Below are 16,533 nucleotides of genomic sequence, written 5' to 3' on the forward strand. Positions count from 1 at the left end.
GGAAATACTCTTATCATTTGTGGGAATAATTTCTATTCTTTCCATATACTGATTTGTGGTTCTTCACCAGCAGATCATAAAAACCCAAAAAACACACAGTGAGTTCGGCCTGTTGAGAACAGTCTGTAATTAAACAACAATAATATCAGAGCTGGAGCTTCACTGGAGCTCATGTTAGAGGAGATTCTGAACCAAAGCTGCATAATAGGACCACAGTCAAAGCTAGAAAATCCCTCCTCAGTTCTGGTTTCAGTGCATTTCAAAGAGAATTTTACATGTTCTCCTTGTGGGGGATTAGTTTCCTTCGTAGTTGAGACGTTCTTGATCGCCTCCAGGCAGGGCCGGCCCGGGCTTCTCCAGCGCCCTAGGCCAGCCCGACACGAGCGCCCCGTGCCGAAGTGCGGTGCTCACACGGACCATCAGAGCAGTGCTCACACGGAGCGTCGGGGCGCCCCCCTGTACGGCCACGCCCCCCCCCCCCGCCCCCCCCCCCCCCGCCCCCCCCCCCCCCAGTACGTGGCGCCCCAGGCAGGAAACTGCTTCGCCTGTAGGACGGACCGGCCCTGCCTCCAGGACTCAAATTTGAAGCACTAAATAGAGTGGACCTCTAACTTTTAAGTGAGGGGGACTTCTAACGTTCACATTAAGATCTACCTACAAGCTAAAAGAAGTTATCAGTCCAGCTCAAACAACAAACCCCAACAATCTTATCTCAGGTGTTTCCTGTTACTCAGATCTTCTGGTTGAACCGGAACACATATGACAGAAAGTGTTTTGTGGTCTCTACAGATGAATGGATGGATGGCTTTACCCTTTTACATCCACAGACTCAAGAGGCAGGAAGAAAAGATGAGAGACAAAAATATTCTGCTAAAGCACATCAAACATTGTAAAAGTTGTGGTAATTAGTCAGATACCTGATGTTTTTGATACTCACGCCACCTTAGTTTTTTCATTCTTTTTCTTGTTTTGTGGTTTTTTTTGGGGGGTGGGATTTGAACAATTAACATCTGATTCCTCAGCAATCATAATTTAAAGGTCTTTCATTGTGTTATGTAACAGTGATTGTGAAATCACATTTGGCCATTAGAAATCAGAATATTCCAGAGACATCTGCCCTGTGCAGACTGACCGTGCTGTAAATTCATCACCCTCAGACAATGAGGGGAGATCTGGCTTTGGAGAAGATTCATATCAGATGGTTCTGGGATTTTCCCAGTCCTGCACCTGTAAGAGTCTTAAACTTGTGTTACAAAAGTTTGATGTATTTTCTTAATCAGGTCCAGCATTCTGCTTGATCAGTCTTTAAGAAAGCAGTTTTTATGGCTGTTGTGTGCAAAGATGCTCGCCTCTGCAGGAGACTGAAACACTCTGGCACCGAATTTCAAGATCTCAGTATCCGTCCAACCACTCTCATCAAGTTTTTTTTTCATCCTCCCTCAGTTCCCACAGTCACTGAGAATGGCCTCGATTTTTTTTCTTTTTTTTTACAGATTGTTGATTTAGTGCCTTTTTCACACCAGATGAGGAACACATGTATTTGACTTTTAGTTCCTGTGTTTCCCTTTGCATGTATCTTTTCATGAAAGAACAGTTGTGGAAAATGGGACAATTCGCTTTTGTACTAACTTGAAGGATACAAATAAACAACCATAAAGAAATCTGGACTGCTGCCTGAGTTAGACCATGCATTTGTAAACAACTGTGAAATGCTGACGAAAACCCTTCTAACTGATTTATGTTCCTGTGCAGGGGTTTACTTGGGAGAAATGGCTAATGTCATTGATAAGTTTTTATACTTTTTTTCATTACATTGATCTCCACAACGCATTAGGCTTTTACACCCTGAGGAATCAGACACCATGCTGGTTCCTCTTGATCTTATCTCCACCGTCAACCACGATGCATTCTGTCATACTTCTTCTACAGAATGAACCCTGCTTTTCTATTTCTCGTTCTCATTTGCTAAAAAAACCCCCACAAATGTACATGGTGCCTATACAAATATATTCAATTTATGTGACAGTGCAAGTTCCAGTCCTGCGGCTCCCTGCGTTCTATCTTGGCTACGCTGAATGTGTTCTGGAGCAGAGTTATGCAAGTCTGTGTTCTAATCCAGCTCCAAAATGTCTTTTAAGTAAGCAGGACCAGCTTATGCTCCCCCCCCCATGCCAGCCTCGTGGCTTTTCTTCCTGCCAACCATCAGTAACTATTTTCCTGTTTGGCAATAAAAGTGAAGACAAAAACCTCTGCTGGTCTCTTTAAACCCGACGAGTCTGAAGCTACATGAAGTGATTATACAATATAAAACTTGACACAACTTTAGGGAACATAATGGAGTGTTTTGAAATAGAGACCTCTGCAGATTTTTTGGGACAGCTGTCTTAGTACATAACAAACTCCTTCATAATGAAAATATGAGAAGACGGAACAGAACAGGGGGGCAGCGTGCCGACAGAGGCAGGGAGGAAATGGATGACTGCAGGTCAGACGCCTGCTGGGAGGCTACTGGTGCTGCTTCTATAAAAAAATACAGAGCTCTACCAGCTTACCTTAAAATGCTCAATGTGGATAAAAGCCTATTTTTCTTCATGATGGCAGCAATGGACCTTGCGACCTTGAGGGTATACAGTGCGTGACTGCTGTTTATTTTTAATTAGAGTCGGTCTGGAGGGATGGAAAAGTAATGAAAATCCCCCCCAGGCTTTTTCTAAGACACTCTGTGTCTCAGCTGAAGCTCCATGCTCTCTGGCTGGCAGTAGCGGCTGTATTTTGGTCTGCTAGCAGCTTCCCACAGGGTGTTTTCACACCTGCTGTGTGTAGGTTGACCCAGTTGAGTGTGTACCAGTGTGTACACCATCTCCTTCATGTTCTCACAAAGAGGGCAGCCATAGTTTGATAAGCTGTGCGTTGTGGCTCACTCTGTGACTGTAATCAAACATGGTGAAGACAAAACGGAGCCGTCCACTGCGTAGTTGGAGCCTCGACCTCACTCAGAGAAGTTAGGCTTCGATCACTCCGTGGAACCGACCACCAAATAGTATGAAAAAAGTAATGTATTTTTGCATGCTGATATATTTTTTTGTTGCAGTTTCTCTTCCAGTTATAAAGTCACAGCACCCTACAACACTAAACTACACATGTGGGAAACGGAATGAATATATACAGTACTTACTATTGTCATGTTGCTCATATGGCTGCGATGTTTGGTTTTGATTTAGATTTCGATACCGGTGGTCCAAGTGAGGATTAGGTTACATGTTGCTGACTTATTGAAAGAACATGGGAGAAAACAGCCTGTATATTTCAGGCTTGTCGTTTCCTTCAGCACCATGTGGTTCCAGTGGCCTGATGTATGTTGTGTTCATATTTTCCATGTGGTCTCAGTATGTTCTTCGGTTCAAAGGTGCTTTAAGTTCAGGCTTCAAGCCATATAGTTTATCTGAATTTCCCTTAAATCTTTGTTCATTTCTAGCTTTATCTGTGCGTCTGTTTCTGATCAAACTCCGGCCCCGAGACTTGAAACTATTATAATGCATTATCTGAAATAATCAAAGTACTCTTCTGCAAACTATCCCCACTGTTCTCTCCAGATGAGAAAAGCCGCCCCCCCCCCCCCCCCCCCCCCCCCCCCCCCCCCCCCAACAGTTAAAAGACAATGTAAGTCAGTGGCAGAAATCATCTGTCATCTTCAGTTATCCGCAAAAACAAGAGTGAGAAGGAAAAAAAAAACGGTGAGCCACGTCACACCCAGCGGTGCTAAATTAAAGAGGCAGACAGCTGACCGGGCTGCTGAGCTGGCTTCCTCTCATATGTGTGGAAGAAAGCACAAGAAACTGAAAAAGGGGGATGAGCACAATAACGCACAAAAGGGGGACTTTCCACTTCTCAAAGCGAGAAGCAGCTGGGCCCGACGTCCCCGCAGGGAGAGCGGAAAGAAACTGTTTACCTCTGGTGGGTTTCTGACCAGAAAATGTATGGTTTTTATTTTTAGAAGTCACAGTCTTGCTGTAAAAGTTTGTTTGGATATGTACCTCGCACTATATTACACAAAAATGAAAAGACAAAGAAGTGTGGAAATGTGTACTTATTGACAGGATCTGACCTGTCTGGCATATATACACTGGCTCCAGATGAGAAACGCATACAGGTACACACACTTCTTTTTTTCAGATTGGTCCTGCAGCAGCACAGATGGAAACTGTTTTCTGTGTTTAGCAGAAAGCTTGGCTGGAAGAACGACAATAAAAATCAATACCATCCCATTCCCCTGCAAGGTTCCTGAGGTTTTCTTCCTGTAGACAAGATAAAGCGAATCCCAGGAGTGTTATTTACCATTCAGAACTCAAGGCCAATGCATTACGTTTTTACTAGTGTACTTAAACTTTGAAGTTTGAAGGTACATTATATGTGCCTTTTCCGTCTCACGGGATAATAAGAACACAAACAATGGAAGTATTTTTTTCTTTCTGTCTTCTTTTTTATGTGCACAATAATTTATGTAAATTTCTATTACTTTCTACTGTTAATAAATCTAGCAGTCATTATAACTGTTAATATAAAACTTCACTGAACCAAATGTTATCAAAGAAATTGCTTCCCACACCCCGGTTACTCATGACGGCGCCAATATTCTCGACATTTCAGTGTTATTCTTGTAAGCAAAATGCGAGCGTGCTCGTTGTCATGTGATCCACTCGTTTGATGGCTCAACTGGTCCATTTCCAGTGCCAGAGTTGGAACTTCAATCCCCCCATCTCGTCCTGTCCACGCGCCAATGGGGTCCTTGGGGGAGACACTGAACCCCGAGTTGCTCCCAGTGGTGTGCAGCTGCTACTGTTGGCGGACGAGACGTGTGAGTAAAGACCCAAATATGCTCAACGCTAAATACACGGAAGAGTACGGACGGAGCCGTCTGCTGGGAGTTTCCAGGGAGGGTGCGGATGGGGAGCAAATGGGGGACCAGGACCAGATAAAACCTCCTGACAGAACAGGGAAAACAACATCAAAGAGGAAACACTCCACACAATTTACCAAAAAGTATGCAATATACAAAAGAAAAAGCTAAACAGCATAGAACAGCCTGCAGTGTCACATTTATGGGAAACTGGAGAAAACTGGAAACACAGAAGGCTAATCATGCGGTAAAACCACAAAATAAATTCTCAGATGGTTCAAAGGTTACAAAGGCTCATTATTTTGTTTAAAGGGAACCCTGTAACTTCATCCCAACATCACTCCCTTATCAACGATCACAGTCGTATTCGTCGCTGCAGTTGATGCAGAAAGTATCACTCCTTGTCAGGTGTTTCCGCGATTCATCATTTTTTATTTACTTTTTCAGAATAGCCACAGTTTTACTTGTATTTGTGAGAGAACAAGCAAACAGTCCAGTGTAACACACATGTTATCAGATCGTGACACAGGATGAATGATGAGGATTTTCTCCTGAGTAGTTAAACAGTCGGTGAGTCCAGAACTCTGGTGGGTTTTTTTCCCCCTCAAGCCTCACCTGGTGTTTCACCGCGGTTTATACAAATAATGAAAGGATTTCAGTCTCTTTTCTCACAAACACTCCAATGATTTTATCTAAATGAGCTCGCCCTTTGAGTCAGACTGACTTGAAACAGAAAATCTGCCACTTTTACACCTCCCTTTTTTTTTTTTTTTTTTCAACTGTCTAAATGCCGCCACTGACAGCTCAGCTCAGGGCCGGACGGCCATGCTTCCAGCCCCCCCCCCCCCCCCCCCCCCCTCTCCACTCTGTGCTCTCTAGGGTGCCAACTGCTGTTCTCATATTTCATGCAAACACACTCACTTGCTACCCCTTTCACACAGGAGATCTTGCACACACACACACACACACACACACACACACACACACACACACACACACACGCACACAGTAGAACTAGTAAACCACTTTCAGGATGATTCATTCCCTCGATCATTAGTCATTCTTACCCATTAACTTCAAGCAGACTTTGTCTCAGACATCAAAGATATATGAGACGTTTTGATTTTGGACCCCACGAAGTCAGCAAAAAACAATCGCACATGTCATTTCTGCTTAGAAACACACTCACTTCCTGCAGATTCCACCAACGTCATGAACTCCTGCTCGTCTAACTCCGGCCGTCACGACGACCTTAACCTAACCCCACCCTTAATGTCACATCAACATATCTTGGCGCTTGCTTTTTGTCTCCATATGGAATGCAAGTCAACATATTTTGAACCGGTAAACAGATTGAGGTTCCCATGGCAGCGGTGAATGCGCGCTCGATGAACCTCCAGTTCCAGGCACAGATTCACAAACCGTGCAAACAGGACCGCGGCAGTGCGCTCGCAAATTCACACACAATGTTTGTCTTTCGCTCACACGCTCTCACATTCGCACACCGTCGCAGACTCGCAGCGAGCCCTCATTAGCCTCTTGACCACGCTTCATGAAACGCTGAAGCGCAGATCCATTCTCCCCAAAATTCTGCTCTTTGTTTCTTAGCAACATCATCTAAACTAAGTGGCTCTCACTAAGCAGTGACTCATTATTTTTCATGAAATATTTAATGTTCTTTGGTTTCGAGGCTCGTAACTTTTGTGGAGCGGCAGAAAGTGAGACACGGTTTTTCAATTCCAACTGTAACTTTACGACATGGAAAAATCTCACAACAATATATTAGTCGGGAGAAAGAAAACACTCCCGGGAGCAGAAAAACAAGTCCGTGTGGCCTCATGATGGCTGTGATGTTCTGCAGCGCCACAGCAACCGGGACACAACATATCAGCGGGGTGAGGATCCACCTCGCAGCGACACTGGACACTACAGCTGGCTGAACAGCGAGGGACGTTCTCTATAGGAGTCTGGCTGAGGCCGTGCTAATGCAGAGGCACCCCGGGGAGAGTCGGCTTCCCGCTTGGCTCCCCGTGCGGCTGCTGCCGAGCCTCCATTGTGGCAGGTTTTCCTCACAAGTGGAAGAAGACAGAAGCGATCCAAAAAGGCCGGGCCTGGCAGCGAGTGCGCGGCCAGGATTAATCGGCAGTCATCTCCTGAACTGAAAATAGCCGAGCTTGCAAGCTGGCAAAATTGAAGCCGCTTGTCCGCGGCGTACTGATTGGCGGCGATGCTGTAAAACTGTCAGCCCCAAGATTAAGAGACAACAGATTTTCGCTATTACGCCAGTGTTGCTGTCCAAATGCGATAGCTACGGGGTGTACTTTTTTTTTTTACGACTTTTTAGCTACTAGCAAATGTAGCAGCTAATTAGTAACGATGGTCGTGCCGCTAGTCGGTAGTAACTTTATTCTAAATGCATTTAACAACAAAATATGTTGTTATTGGAAGTTAGAACCAGATTACGAGCAGAAGCGTCAGTCACGTCTTCATTTAAAGGCCACATACAGCCCACTTTCATCTCCTCTTCGAGTGGGCCGCACTGGTAAAGAAGTGCCATCATAAGCTTTAAATTTAAACCTAAAATGTTTCCTTAGCTGCAGAGCGGTGTGTACGTGATGAAAATATATTTTTTTTTTTTCGTGAAACCAATTAATTACTACTGAAAATGACTACAATCTGTGTATAGATCCGATTTTAATGATACCGTTTGGTGAAACGTCTGAAAAACTTCACTTTTTCATTACGCATGTTTTTACAAGCTAACCTACATATCTCACCTCAGGGTAGTGTTGTTATGGCTATGTTGAAAAATTAGCACAAAAAAAAAAAATCTAACTTTCCTATGAAATGTTTCTCATTTGCTTGCTGGTTTGTCAGGCTGGGTTGGAGCCTCTTGCAGGTCGTTTTTGGCCCATGATCCTTGTGTTTGACGCCTCTGAGTTAAAAACTTTCAATTGAAAAAAAAAAAGTTTAGCAAGTCTTCTTTGAGCCTGGAACTGTTGCACCTGTTACTCATGGGTTTTTTTGTATTTTTTTTTCTCACTTCAGCTTTGGTTTGATAATCCTAAATTGCTGGAGTTAAAAAATGTATTTTTGCAAAGTCATACTACTTTAGTTTTTTTCTTAATTAGAATTTCTTCTTAACACCAACAACAGCAAAACAACACTGGTAAAACTGGTGTGACTCTACAACTATTCCTTTGAGGACTTGATAATGTTTTGACATTTTTTTCAAGAATCAAGTGCTCTGTTACTGCATGTGTTTGTTCTTATTATTGTAATCTATGTAGAATGAATGTAGAAAACATCAAATGTTATTATATTATGGCATCTTCCGTCAAAGCTTTTTAGTGTATTGATGATAGGATTTTTCTCAATAAAGCCTTACTGATGCTGCCATTGTGACAACAAACTTACTACATAATGATTTAGCACAGATTTGCAGAAAAACAAGCTAAACTTTTCTTCACCCGTTAGTCGAGGGTGGTTCTCTCAGTCTTTACGGTTTATGATGTGATCACAGTCGTCACATTGTATTTGTTTAGGTTCTGATCCTCAATAAAAACCATCATTGTTATCAACACATCCACACTTTGTTATTAGCTGTTAACAAAAAGATTCTTGGTACCAGTTGACCACCACGCAGATGCTCTCATAAAGCAAATGCCGACTTGCCCAATAAATCTGTTCTCACTCGCTTTAATTCACACAGAGCTGAGGAGCGGCCGCCGGCCCCCGGCCCCCGGCTCAGTCATGTAAATGCAGCGAGCACCGCGGAGGTCAAACTCCTCAGATACTTGAGGCTGGACGAAACATTTACGCTAATGAGGAACCCTATCGAAGAGCGTCCATGTTGGTCGGGCCATGACAGTGATTCACAGCCCCGTCTTTTTAGGCTCAGCTGCCGCCCGTTCCCAGAGACCACCCTGATCCCAGGCCAGACCCCCGCTTCCCTCCGCGACCTCCGGGTGCAGCTCCTTTGGATTTGGGGCCCTGAGAGAGTGCCTGTTGCACGGTCACTCTTAAACCTTCCTGCTATCTTGTGTCAGAATAGCTCGCAGGTTGTTGCCCACCCCCCCTCACTCTATCAGTTCCAGTTGGGAGTGCGAGCCCCCCCATCCAATGGCCTTTTGTTAATGCAGTGCCGTGTGAGAGCAGCTGCCACCACAGCCTGTTGCTGAGCAGATAAAGGACGGGGCGAGCATAAACACTGTACAGAGATTGGGCTGAGGGGGCTTTGATGGCTGCGATGGACGCATAGCTGCAGCGGCGGTGGTCTTATCTGGAGTGGGACGCCATGCCGTGACCTAAAGCTGACCCGGCCTCGTCTCGTTTAAACCCGAGCTCGAGTGTGGTACACTTGTCATTCTGCGAGATTCCTCGCAGTCTTCAGGTGTGGAGATTTACGGCTGAAACAACAACAAGTGCATTTCCAGGAGGCTGTTTGCTTTCACCAGAGGCTCTTCGACAGAAAGGCGTAAAACTTTAGACCGTATGGGAAAACTCTCCATTAATATCAAATCAGTAACTGCAAATACACAGTGATCTGAGATCAAACAAGAACATAAACTTTGTGAAATGGAAATAGTTGCTTCCTGTGGTGAAGAATGACTTCCTTCCTATGACTAAACCTGATTCATGCATTTAATTGAAGAATATGAGAGACGATTTTTTTTTAAACGTGCTGGAGTAAAATCTGTAGCGTGACCCTTTTGAGATTTTTGTTTTAAATAGAATTGTATCATGTTCCATTTATGTCATTTTAATGCTTTTGAACAGTTTTTATTTCATGGCAATGATAGAAAGTATTAAAATACACTTTAATTACACTCTGAGAATTGAACTCAGAACTTTCAGGTACTTTGACTGTCACCTTATAGAAGATTAATCAGTGTGATTTTTTTTTTTAATATAAATAATTTGATTTGTTTTTTTTCCGTTTCGTAAATAGAGTCACAAATGTGACACCTCCACCTCCTCAGCAGACTTCAGGGTGAGGAGATAACACACACATCAATCAAAGCAGCTTGAACATGGTGTGGAAGGAAGGCTTGGGGAGGGGGGGTAGGGGGGTGGTTGGGGGCAGATCAGCCATACCAGGTGGTGCAGCTATTCCCAGAGAACCAGACTGACTGAGCACCACCAGCCTAAACAGGCAGAAAGCGCATTTTATTCATTCTCCACTTGCATTCGGGTCATCGTCGTCCACCACAAATTAAACTCCTGCGTTTTCGCTCTCTCTTTTTTTTTTTCACAGTTCATTCTGTGAGAATTTATTTTCAAACCTGGCACCGCCGGACATGTAACTGTGCACGGCCTTGCCGACACATCCCTATAAATAGTGACCACTAATCCCCAAGTCCCATTTGAGAAGTTCTACACACTGCCACAGAATGACGAGCACGTCCATTTCTCAAAAATCCAAAAACATAGAAACATCAACACAATAAAAACGTGCATTTTACTTTTAGAAGCAATTTTCGATTTACCCAGTTTGAGATTCTGCAGTTTCCTGCTTTTAAACACCGTTTGAGGTCAGTCTACCGTGGTGCCAGTTTCCTCCATGCTGCAGCGCTGCACCCTCTTGTGGGGTTGATGAATACAGCTTTTAACAGCAGACTCGTGAGGACAAGTGCAGGAGTAAGATATGGAGTCAATGAGGTCATGTTGTCAAAACTCGCGCTGGAGTGTCGTCGAGAGTTTACATCTTACTCAAGGCAGCTTGGAAAGCTGGGCGCTGCATATTGCGGTTCCACCATTATCAAGAAGAAAAAAACAGATTAATGAGAGAGGAATCAATAAAGCGGTCTTATGCGTGGATTTTCACAAATATGTTTTTTTAGAAAATGTCACTTTCTATTCCCTTTAAAGGTCTGGTTAATCGCAGCAGTTCCCAGAGTGCTCAGGGCTTCCGTCTGCATGGTGATTTATTCTTACGCGGCTCACCAGGAGGTAGCAGACACGACCAGCTCGGATGAACTAATTGCAGTTTGTTGATATAACAGAAGCCGCTGCAGTTACTCCTCACAGCGGGGCTCCGAGACGCGTAAATCACATAAATTCTACGTGATTGTCAGAGCAGCACAACTTGACGTCAGGTAGATGGGGACATAAATCGTATTTGTAATGTATCTCGGCCGCATGGCGAGGACGCATCGCGCCAGGCCTTCTCCACGCCACGGGATTATAGTCAAAAGGAAGGGCCACCGACTGAGCGGCATGTGCCCCCTGTGGGGATTTTGTAAAAGGAAACTCAAAGAGAAATGGACAGCTGAGCCAAGTGGGATGCCTTGTGTATCAACTGTTAGGTCTGTTTTCCTGTGGTTGGTGTGCGTTCGCTTACATGACTTTCAGTGGGAATTTCCGCTCCGAAAACCAAAACAGCCTTGAGCCTGCAGGGGAAAAGGAAATAAACCAAAATACAAAACATTCTGGGGCTGCAGATTAATAACAAATGATCAATTCCCTCCCCTGTTCCAGATTGATGAAACCGAGAATGAATAATGAGTGTTCTGTGTGTGAACTCATCATCATCATCATCATCATCATCAGATGCTCCGATTCCAGATTTATTCAGGACAAAGGTTTGACTGGACCGCTTGTCTTTAATAAGACTTTCTCCAACTGACCTTACAGCGCACATCAAAATATAATTATAGCATATACACACACATCAGCATTTCAAATACCTTTGAGTTCATGAAATCTCAATGCAAATGAGAAAACTGTGTCATGCTTGCACATGTCAAAATAACAGAGAGAGAAACAGTTCAGGCTGTTAAACGGTGGACTAAATCCTGGTTTATGGAGATCTGACCTTGTTTGACATCTGGTTTGATAACCGGCAACTCCACTCTACATCCAGTTCTTCATACAATCAGTCAGCAGCGCTGAGGCTTCAGCATCAGCTGACAGTGTCTTTATCCAGTCAGACGTCGTCCCTTGTGAATTAAAATCTTCGGATTTTCAGGTTAAATGTACTTGTCGCAGGCAGTTTTATACAAAACAAGTGTAATAGCCGCTTCTGTATTTAGATGATCTACTCATGTTGGATAAAACATAAAATTACTCCTTTATTACACACAGCTTTTATCCACAGACCGTTTCCTCCTTCGTCCGACACTGTCGCTTCATTTACACTATTCACAAAGAAGTACCCGGCTCAACTTAAATAACTAAAGAACAGAGAGAACAAACAGCTCTTTGTCAGCGTAGCGTAACGACCACCAAGCTGAACTGTACAACGGATGATACTGTTGAGTATTAAGGTGCAGGGATTCAGTGCCACGAGGATAACATTAATGCACCTGTGCTGCATGCGGCAACACCTTCCGTCCTGTTTTGTTTTTTGTTTTTTTTCTTCTGTCTCTTGCGCGTGTCCTGACGCTCGGTCGTCATCTTCATCTTCAGAGAGAAGCCAGTTTCCTCCTGGGAGCTCAGAAGACGTGTAGTCGATTGGCACAGGTCGCGGGGCTCGCCGTGCGAGCGTTGGCAGGGTTAGGAAAGGTCAGTGGGATAAGGCGACGAGCGCTTCGGGCCTGAAATATGTCACAGGACCTCTGCGGAGGAGAGGAAAGAGTTAAAGGTCAGGAGGGGAGATCCATGAACGCATTCCAGCAGATAAAAAGGTAGTCTGTGTGGCAGAGAGAGAGAGGGAGAGAGAGAGAAAAGAGCCAGTTTCGCTGAAGTGAGTAACGAGCGGCTCGGTAAACCTCTGACCTGTTGACGATACTAAATGTAAGAGGGTGTTTAACATGTCAGAGGCCAAGAACCCATAAACCTTCACTGTGAGGTTTGCATGCTGCACGTGAACAGATGACGGCACTCGAGGGAAGATATTTTAGCATCTCTGAGTGATACTGATCAATTTGTACACTTTAAACAGATTTCGTTATCGATGAATGGAGCAGAGTTTTTTAAGGGCTCAAATGTGAAAATATCTCCAGGTCTGCTTCTGCGGCACTTCGGGGTTCTCAAGTGTTTTAATATTAATCATGAAATGCAGTCAAGGTGTGAAACGTCTCAAAGGACTGAATTGTATAAAGATACAAATAAACATTTGAGTTGAAGCCATTTGTCACTACTTTATTCCTGTTTGATGATATTACCGATCGAATTCAGGTCAAACTGTGATGTTCGCTGCCGGAGTTAACAGAAAGCAGAGTAAAGAGCGCAATACTCATTGAAGTGAAACTTCAGGGAAAAAGTAATCATCCTCCGATTACAAACTATTTCAGACTTCTGGCAAACGGGTGAAGGTTAACGTCGAGCGGGGGGGGGGGGGGGGGCACAGGGGGTAAGGTGCTGCTGACGTGGCAGCTGGCAGGGGGAGGGGTGAGAGGTTATGGGGTGCTTAATTGCTCCGGAGTCCGATTTCTAACCCCTGGCAGCGACGCACTCGTGGATAGAGTCTCTTCATCGCCTCTGCCATTCTGGAGATTCTTCGCTGGGTCCAGGCCCAAGTCAGTGGGGCTGCTGAATAAAACCTGTCAACAGTATAAAGATATCCCGCCTCTCTTCACCCTTCCCTGCATACGGCTTCTCCGTGCTGCACCTTCCTCTCTGAGGATTCTCTCTTTACCAGAGGTGATGACCTGTAAGATGGACTTCTGCTGTAAGATGAAGAAGGACTTCAGCAGCGAGTGCTGCTGCCAAGTACAGCGGCGCTCGCCGTGGTGCTGCGTGAGACCAGTCCGAAAACCAGATTATGAGAAAAAAGGCAGCCAGTGGCCGGTTTGTTAGCGAGTCACTGATCAAACTAAACTTAAGCCGTGGGAATGGCAGCCAAAAAACAAAAAAACTGCTGTCTTCCCTGGTGGAGATGTGTGTGCTTCTTTTAAATCCTTCATACATTTTCTAAACATTTTTGGAGCTCTTTGGTATTATATAAATACCACAAGTGGTATTTATTTACTCCAGTCACCACTTTCATTTATTCTCGAACTCGTCTATCCCAGCGTGATTCATGCTCGTCAACTCTTACTTTGACTGTTCTGGTTCCAAAGCTGATCTGCTGTTTGGTCGTGTTCTGAAGTATTCTCATTTTGTTTCTGCTGATGAATTGAGTTTTGACTGCAAGAAATTAAAGTGGCTAAATCTTGGGGCGAAAACAGCATCCAGTATGTCCAATTATCATTTTATTTGACCTGCAGTGTTAAAGCTGGAGGTACATAAAAGTACATGAAACTGAACATGTAATGAAAATGTAATGTTCTTCTTTGAGCCGGGCCACATGAGTCAAAGCAGTAAAAACATTCAATTGTTCTCTGATACTTCTCTATTTCATTAAACCTGCTTTAACTTCCTTAACATGTCAGCCAGTTTCCCTGTTTTTAGGGACTTTTCAAATAAGCCTCACACCGCCTGGATGTGTCAACTTACAGTTGTTAAAAATGTCACGTTTTATTTCTTCAATTTCACATTTCATATTGTGTAAAGTACTGAAAGTTTACTGTAATAGTATGAATGCCAGAAAAAGTAAAGAAAGCTGGACTAAACTGTAACGTTTTCACTTTCTTCTATCTTTGGTACATGCCGGGAATCAGAGACAAAACTGTCAGAACAGCTTTAAAGCACATAATGTACCATTCAGGTTTCTCCACTCGATGAAAACCTCTCTAACTACTTTAATGTAAGTCAGATGTTGCCAGGGAACAAGTTTATCTTTGTGAACCGGCTGGAAGTATGTTGGGTTTTACAGGCTGGATCAATTTCTTTCCCTGTTGGGAACATTCCAGGTCAGGCCCACACTGCCGGGACATGTTAATCTTTAATACACTTTAAATATGTTTGTTTCTTGCTATTGTACTGACTGGTGTGTGTGTGTGTGTGTGTGTGTGTGAGAGGCAGTTTCAATGCGTTTACCTGCGACATGCTGAGGCTTCATCGGGCCTGCCTTTTTCATGAATGAATCCTCGCTTTCAAACGAGAGGATGGGCTCAGAGGCCATGCAGCTGTCGGACTTCTCCCGACCGCCGTTGGTGCTGTTGCCGTGGTTGAGATGGATGATGTCCTCAAAGTGGGCGGAGTCTCCTTTAGTGGACAGACCGTTTTCGTGTCTGGAAGGCTGCACTCCATTAACCACTTGGACCGAGACGCCGCTGGGGGGGACGGAGGGGAAAGCACAATGTGTTTGTACTCATGATCAGTCCCAGTGACTCAAGCAACTAATGAATCATCTCACCACCGTTAAATTACGGACGGCTTTTCAGATTTGCCCAGAAAACATGTGTTCGGATACAAAGAGTAAATATTTTAAGAAACAGAATCTTCCTCCCAGTGTTACAACTGTTTATTCTGAGCCGTAATTGTGTGGCTCCTCGTGTTTTCCATTGAGGTTTATTACAACAATGCAAACCTCCAGCAGACTGGAAGGGTTGTCAACTCCTGGCATGGCACGTACCACTCAAACTTTTTAGTGTTACTGTATCAATGTGGGGGGAAAATGGGGAGAAGCAGCTTTAGTTTTACCTTTCCTTCACATTGGCTTGTCCATTTTCTTCCTTATTATTGGGCAGGGCGACCTCTGGCTTTGGCTGATAGTCAGCAGACGCTGGAGGAAACGAGAAGTAAAACAATGTTAGCCAAGCACAGCAAGGCGGCCACAAGTCAACTTCACACCTGACCGAGCACGAGGAACCTCGGGGTGGCAAACACCAGTAACGATCAACCATGCTGTGTCAGGGTTACTTTAATGAGTTGGCGAGGGATGCCAGAGCCTTTTGGGGTATCCTTCTTGTGAAGTCCAGACCACCCCCGACTCTTACTAAGCTCCAGTGAGGACATGGCCGCGGTTGAGACTGATCTCCACACCCCAGCTAAAACGGAAACATGCCAGCCAACCACATCACTGGGTGGCTAATGTCTTCCTGCATTTGGGGAGCTGTGAGACGAACGCCATGCCTAAGATCACTTTCGTTCCATTCGTCTCACTCTTTGATTGTCTGTCGACTCTTCAAAAAATGTTCATAATAAGTCTTAGGTGCATGAGTGACTGGATTGTACTCATGGGAGAGTGTTTAATAAATGACCCACTTTTTGAATTTTGGGTAAAAACACCATTCATCTCTTGTGGCTTTTTCCACAAGCTAGTTTTACAACCCAATAAGCATGAATGACACACAGTACATACACTGATGTTGGCAAGTTCAGCTAGCTAACTTCAAAGTAATCTCATGTTTTTCTGCATATCAACCCTCTGTCACACTGTGGTCTATTAAGCAGCTCTCACATCAGTTCATTTTTGACCCACTTATACATCCAGTAGTTAAAGTTATTTAATGACGGCAGAGTAGCGAGTAGGCAGGAGTGAGAGTGAAACAGCATCACATTTATTATTCCATGTATCAAAGCGCTGCAGGCTGTGACCAGAAAGCGGCTCTTCCTCTGCAGCCTCTGAGGCCCAGAGAACACAGACCAGGTCAGCACACATGGGTCCTATTCTGCTGTGAGGAACAACTCCAGCTACAGCTGTCCAGGATATGAGGCAGAGGCATATTCTAATAACACCTTTTATTCAAAATGAGTCACTGCGACTCTGACTCACGTGGGAAATGGGAATCAAAGCACAACAAATAATGTGAGTAGAGCTCATGGTAAAGATAAAAGAAGGTGTCAAAAGGCAGCATTTAAAACAG

The 16,533-nt window shown here is 44.3% G+C and overlaps 1 protein-coding gene across 3 annotated transcripts in view; it reads right to left on the reverse strand.

The window, feature by feature from the left end:
• Positions 1-12,257: 12,257 nt before the first annotated feature.
• The window catches only part of map7d1a (MAP7 domain containing 1a), a 38,041-nt gene continuing 33,765 nt past the window's right edge, over positions 12,258-16,533 (reverse strand). For all 3 annotated transcript variants that reach the window (XM_030102354.1, XM_030102353.1, XM_030102352.1), the window contains 3 exons: positions 15,368-15,449; positions 14,762-14,997; positions 12,258-12,456 (listed from right to left, as the gene is read on the reverse strand). In XM_030102354.1, coding sequence (XP_029958214.1) covers positions 12,446-12,456; positions 14,762-14,997; positions 15,368-15,449 — 329 coding nt within the window. In that variant the 3' untranslated portion in view covers positions 12,258-12,445. The remainder of the gene's footprint in view (positions 12,457-14,761; positions 14,998-15,367; positions 15,450-16,533) is intronic.

This window comes from Salarias fasciatus, chromosome 11 (assembly GCF_902148845.1).
Source record: "Salarias fasciatus chromosome 11, fSalaFa1.1, whole genome shotgun sequence".
NCBI lineage: Eukaryota > Metazoa > Chordata > Actinopteri > Blenniiformes > Blenniidae > Salarias > Salarias fasciatus.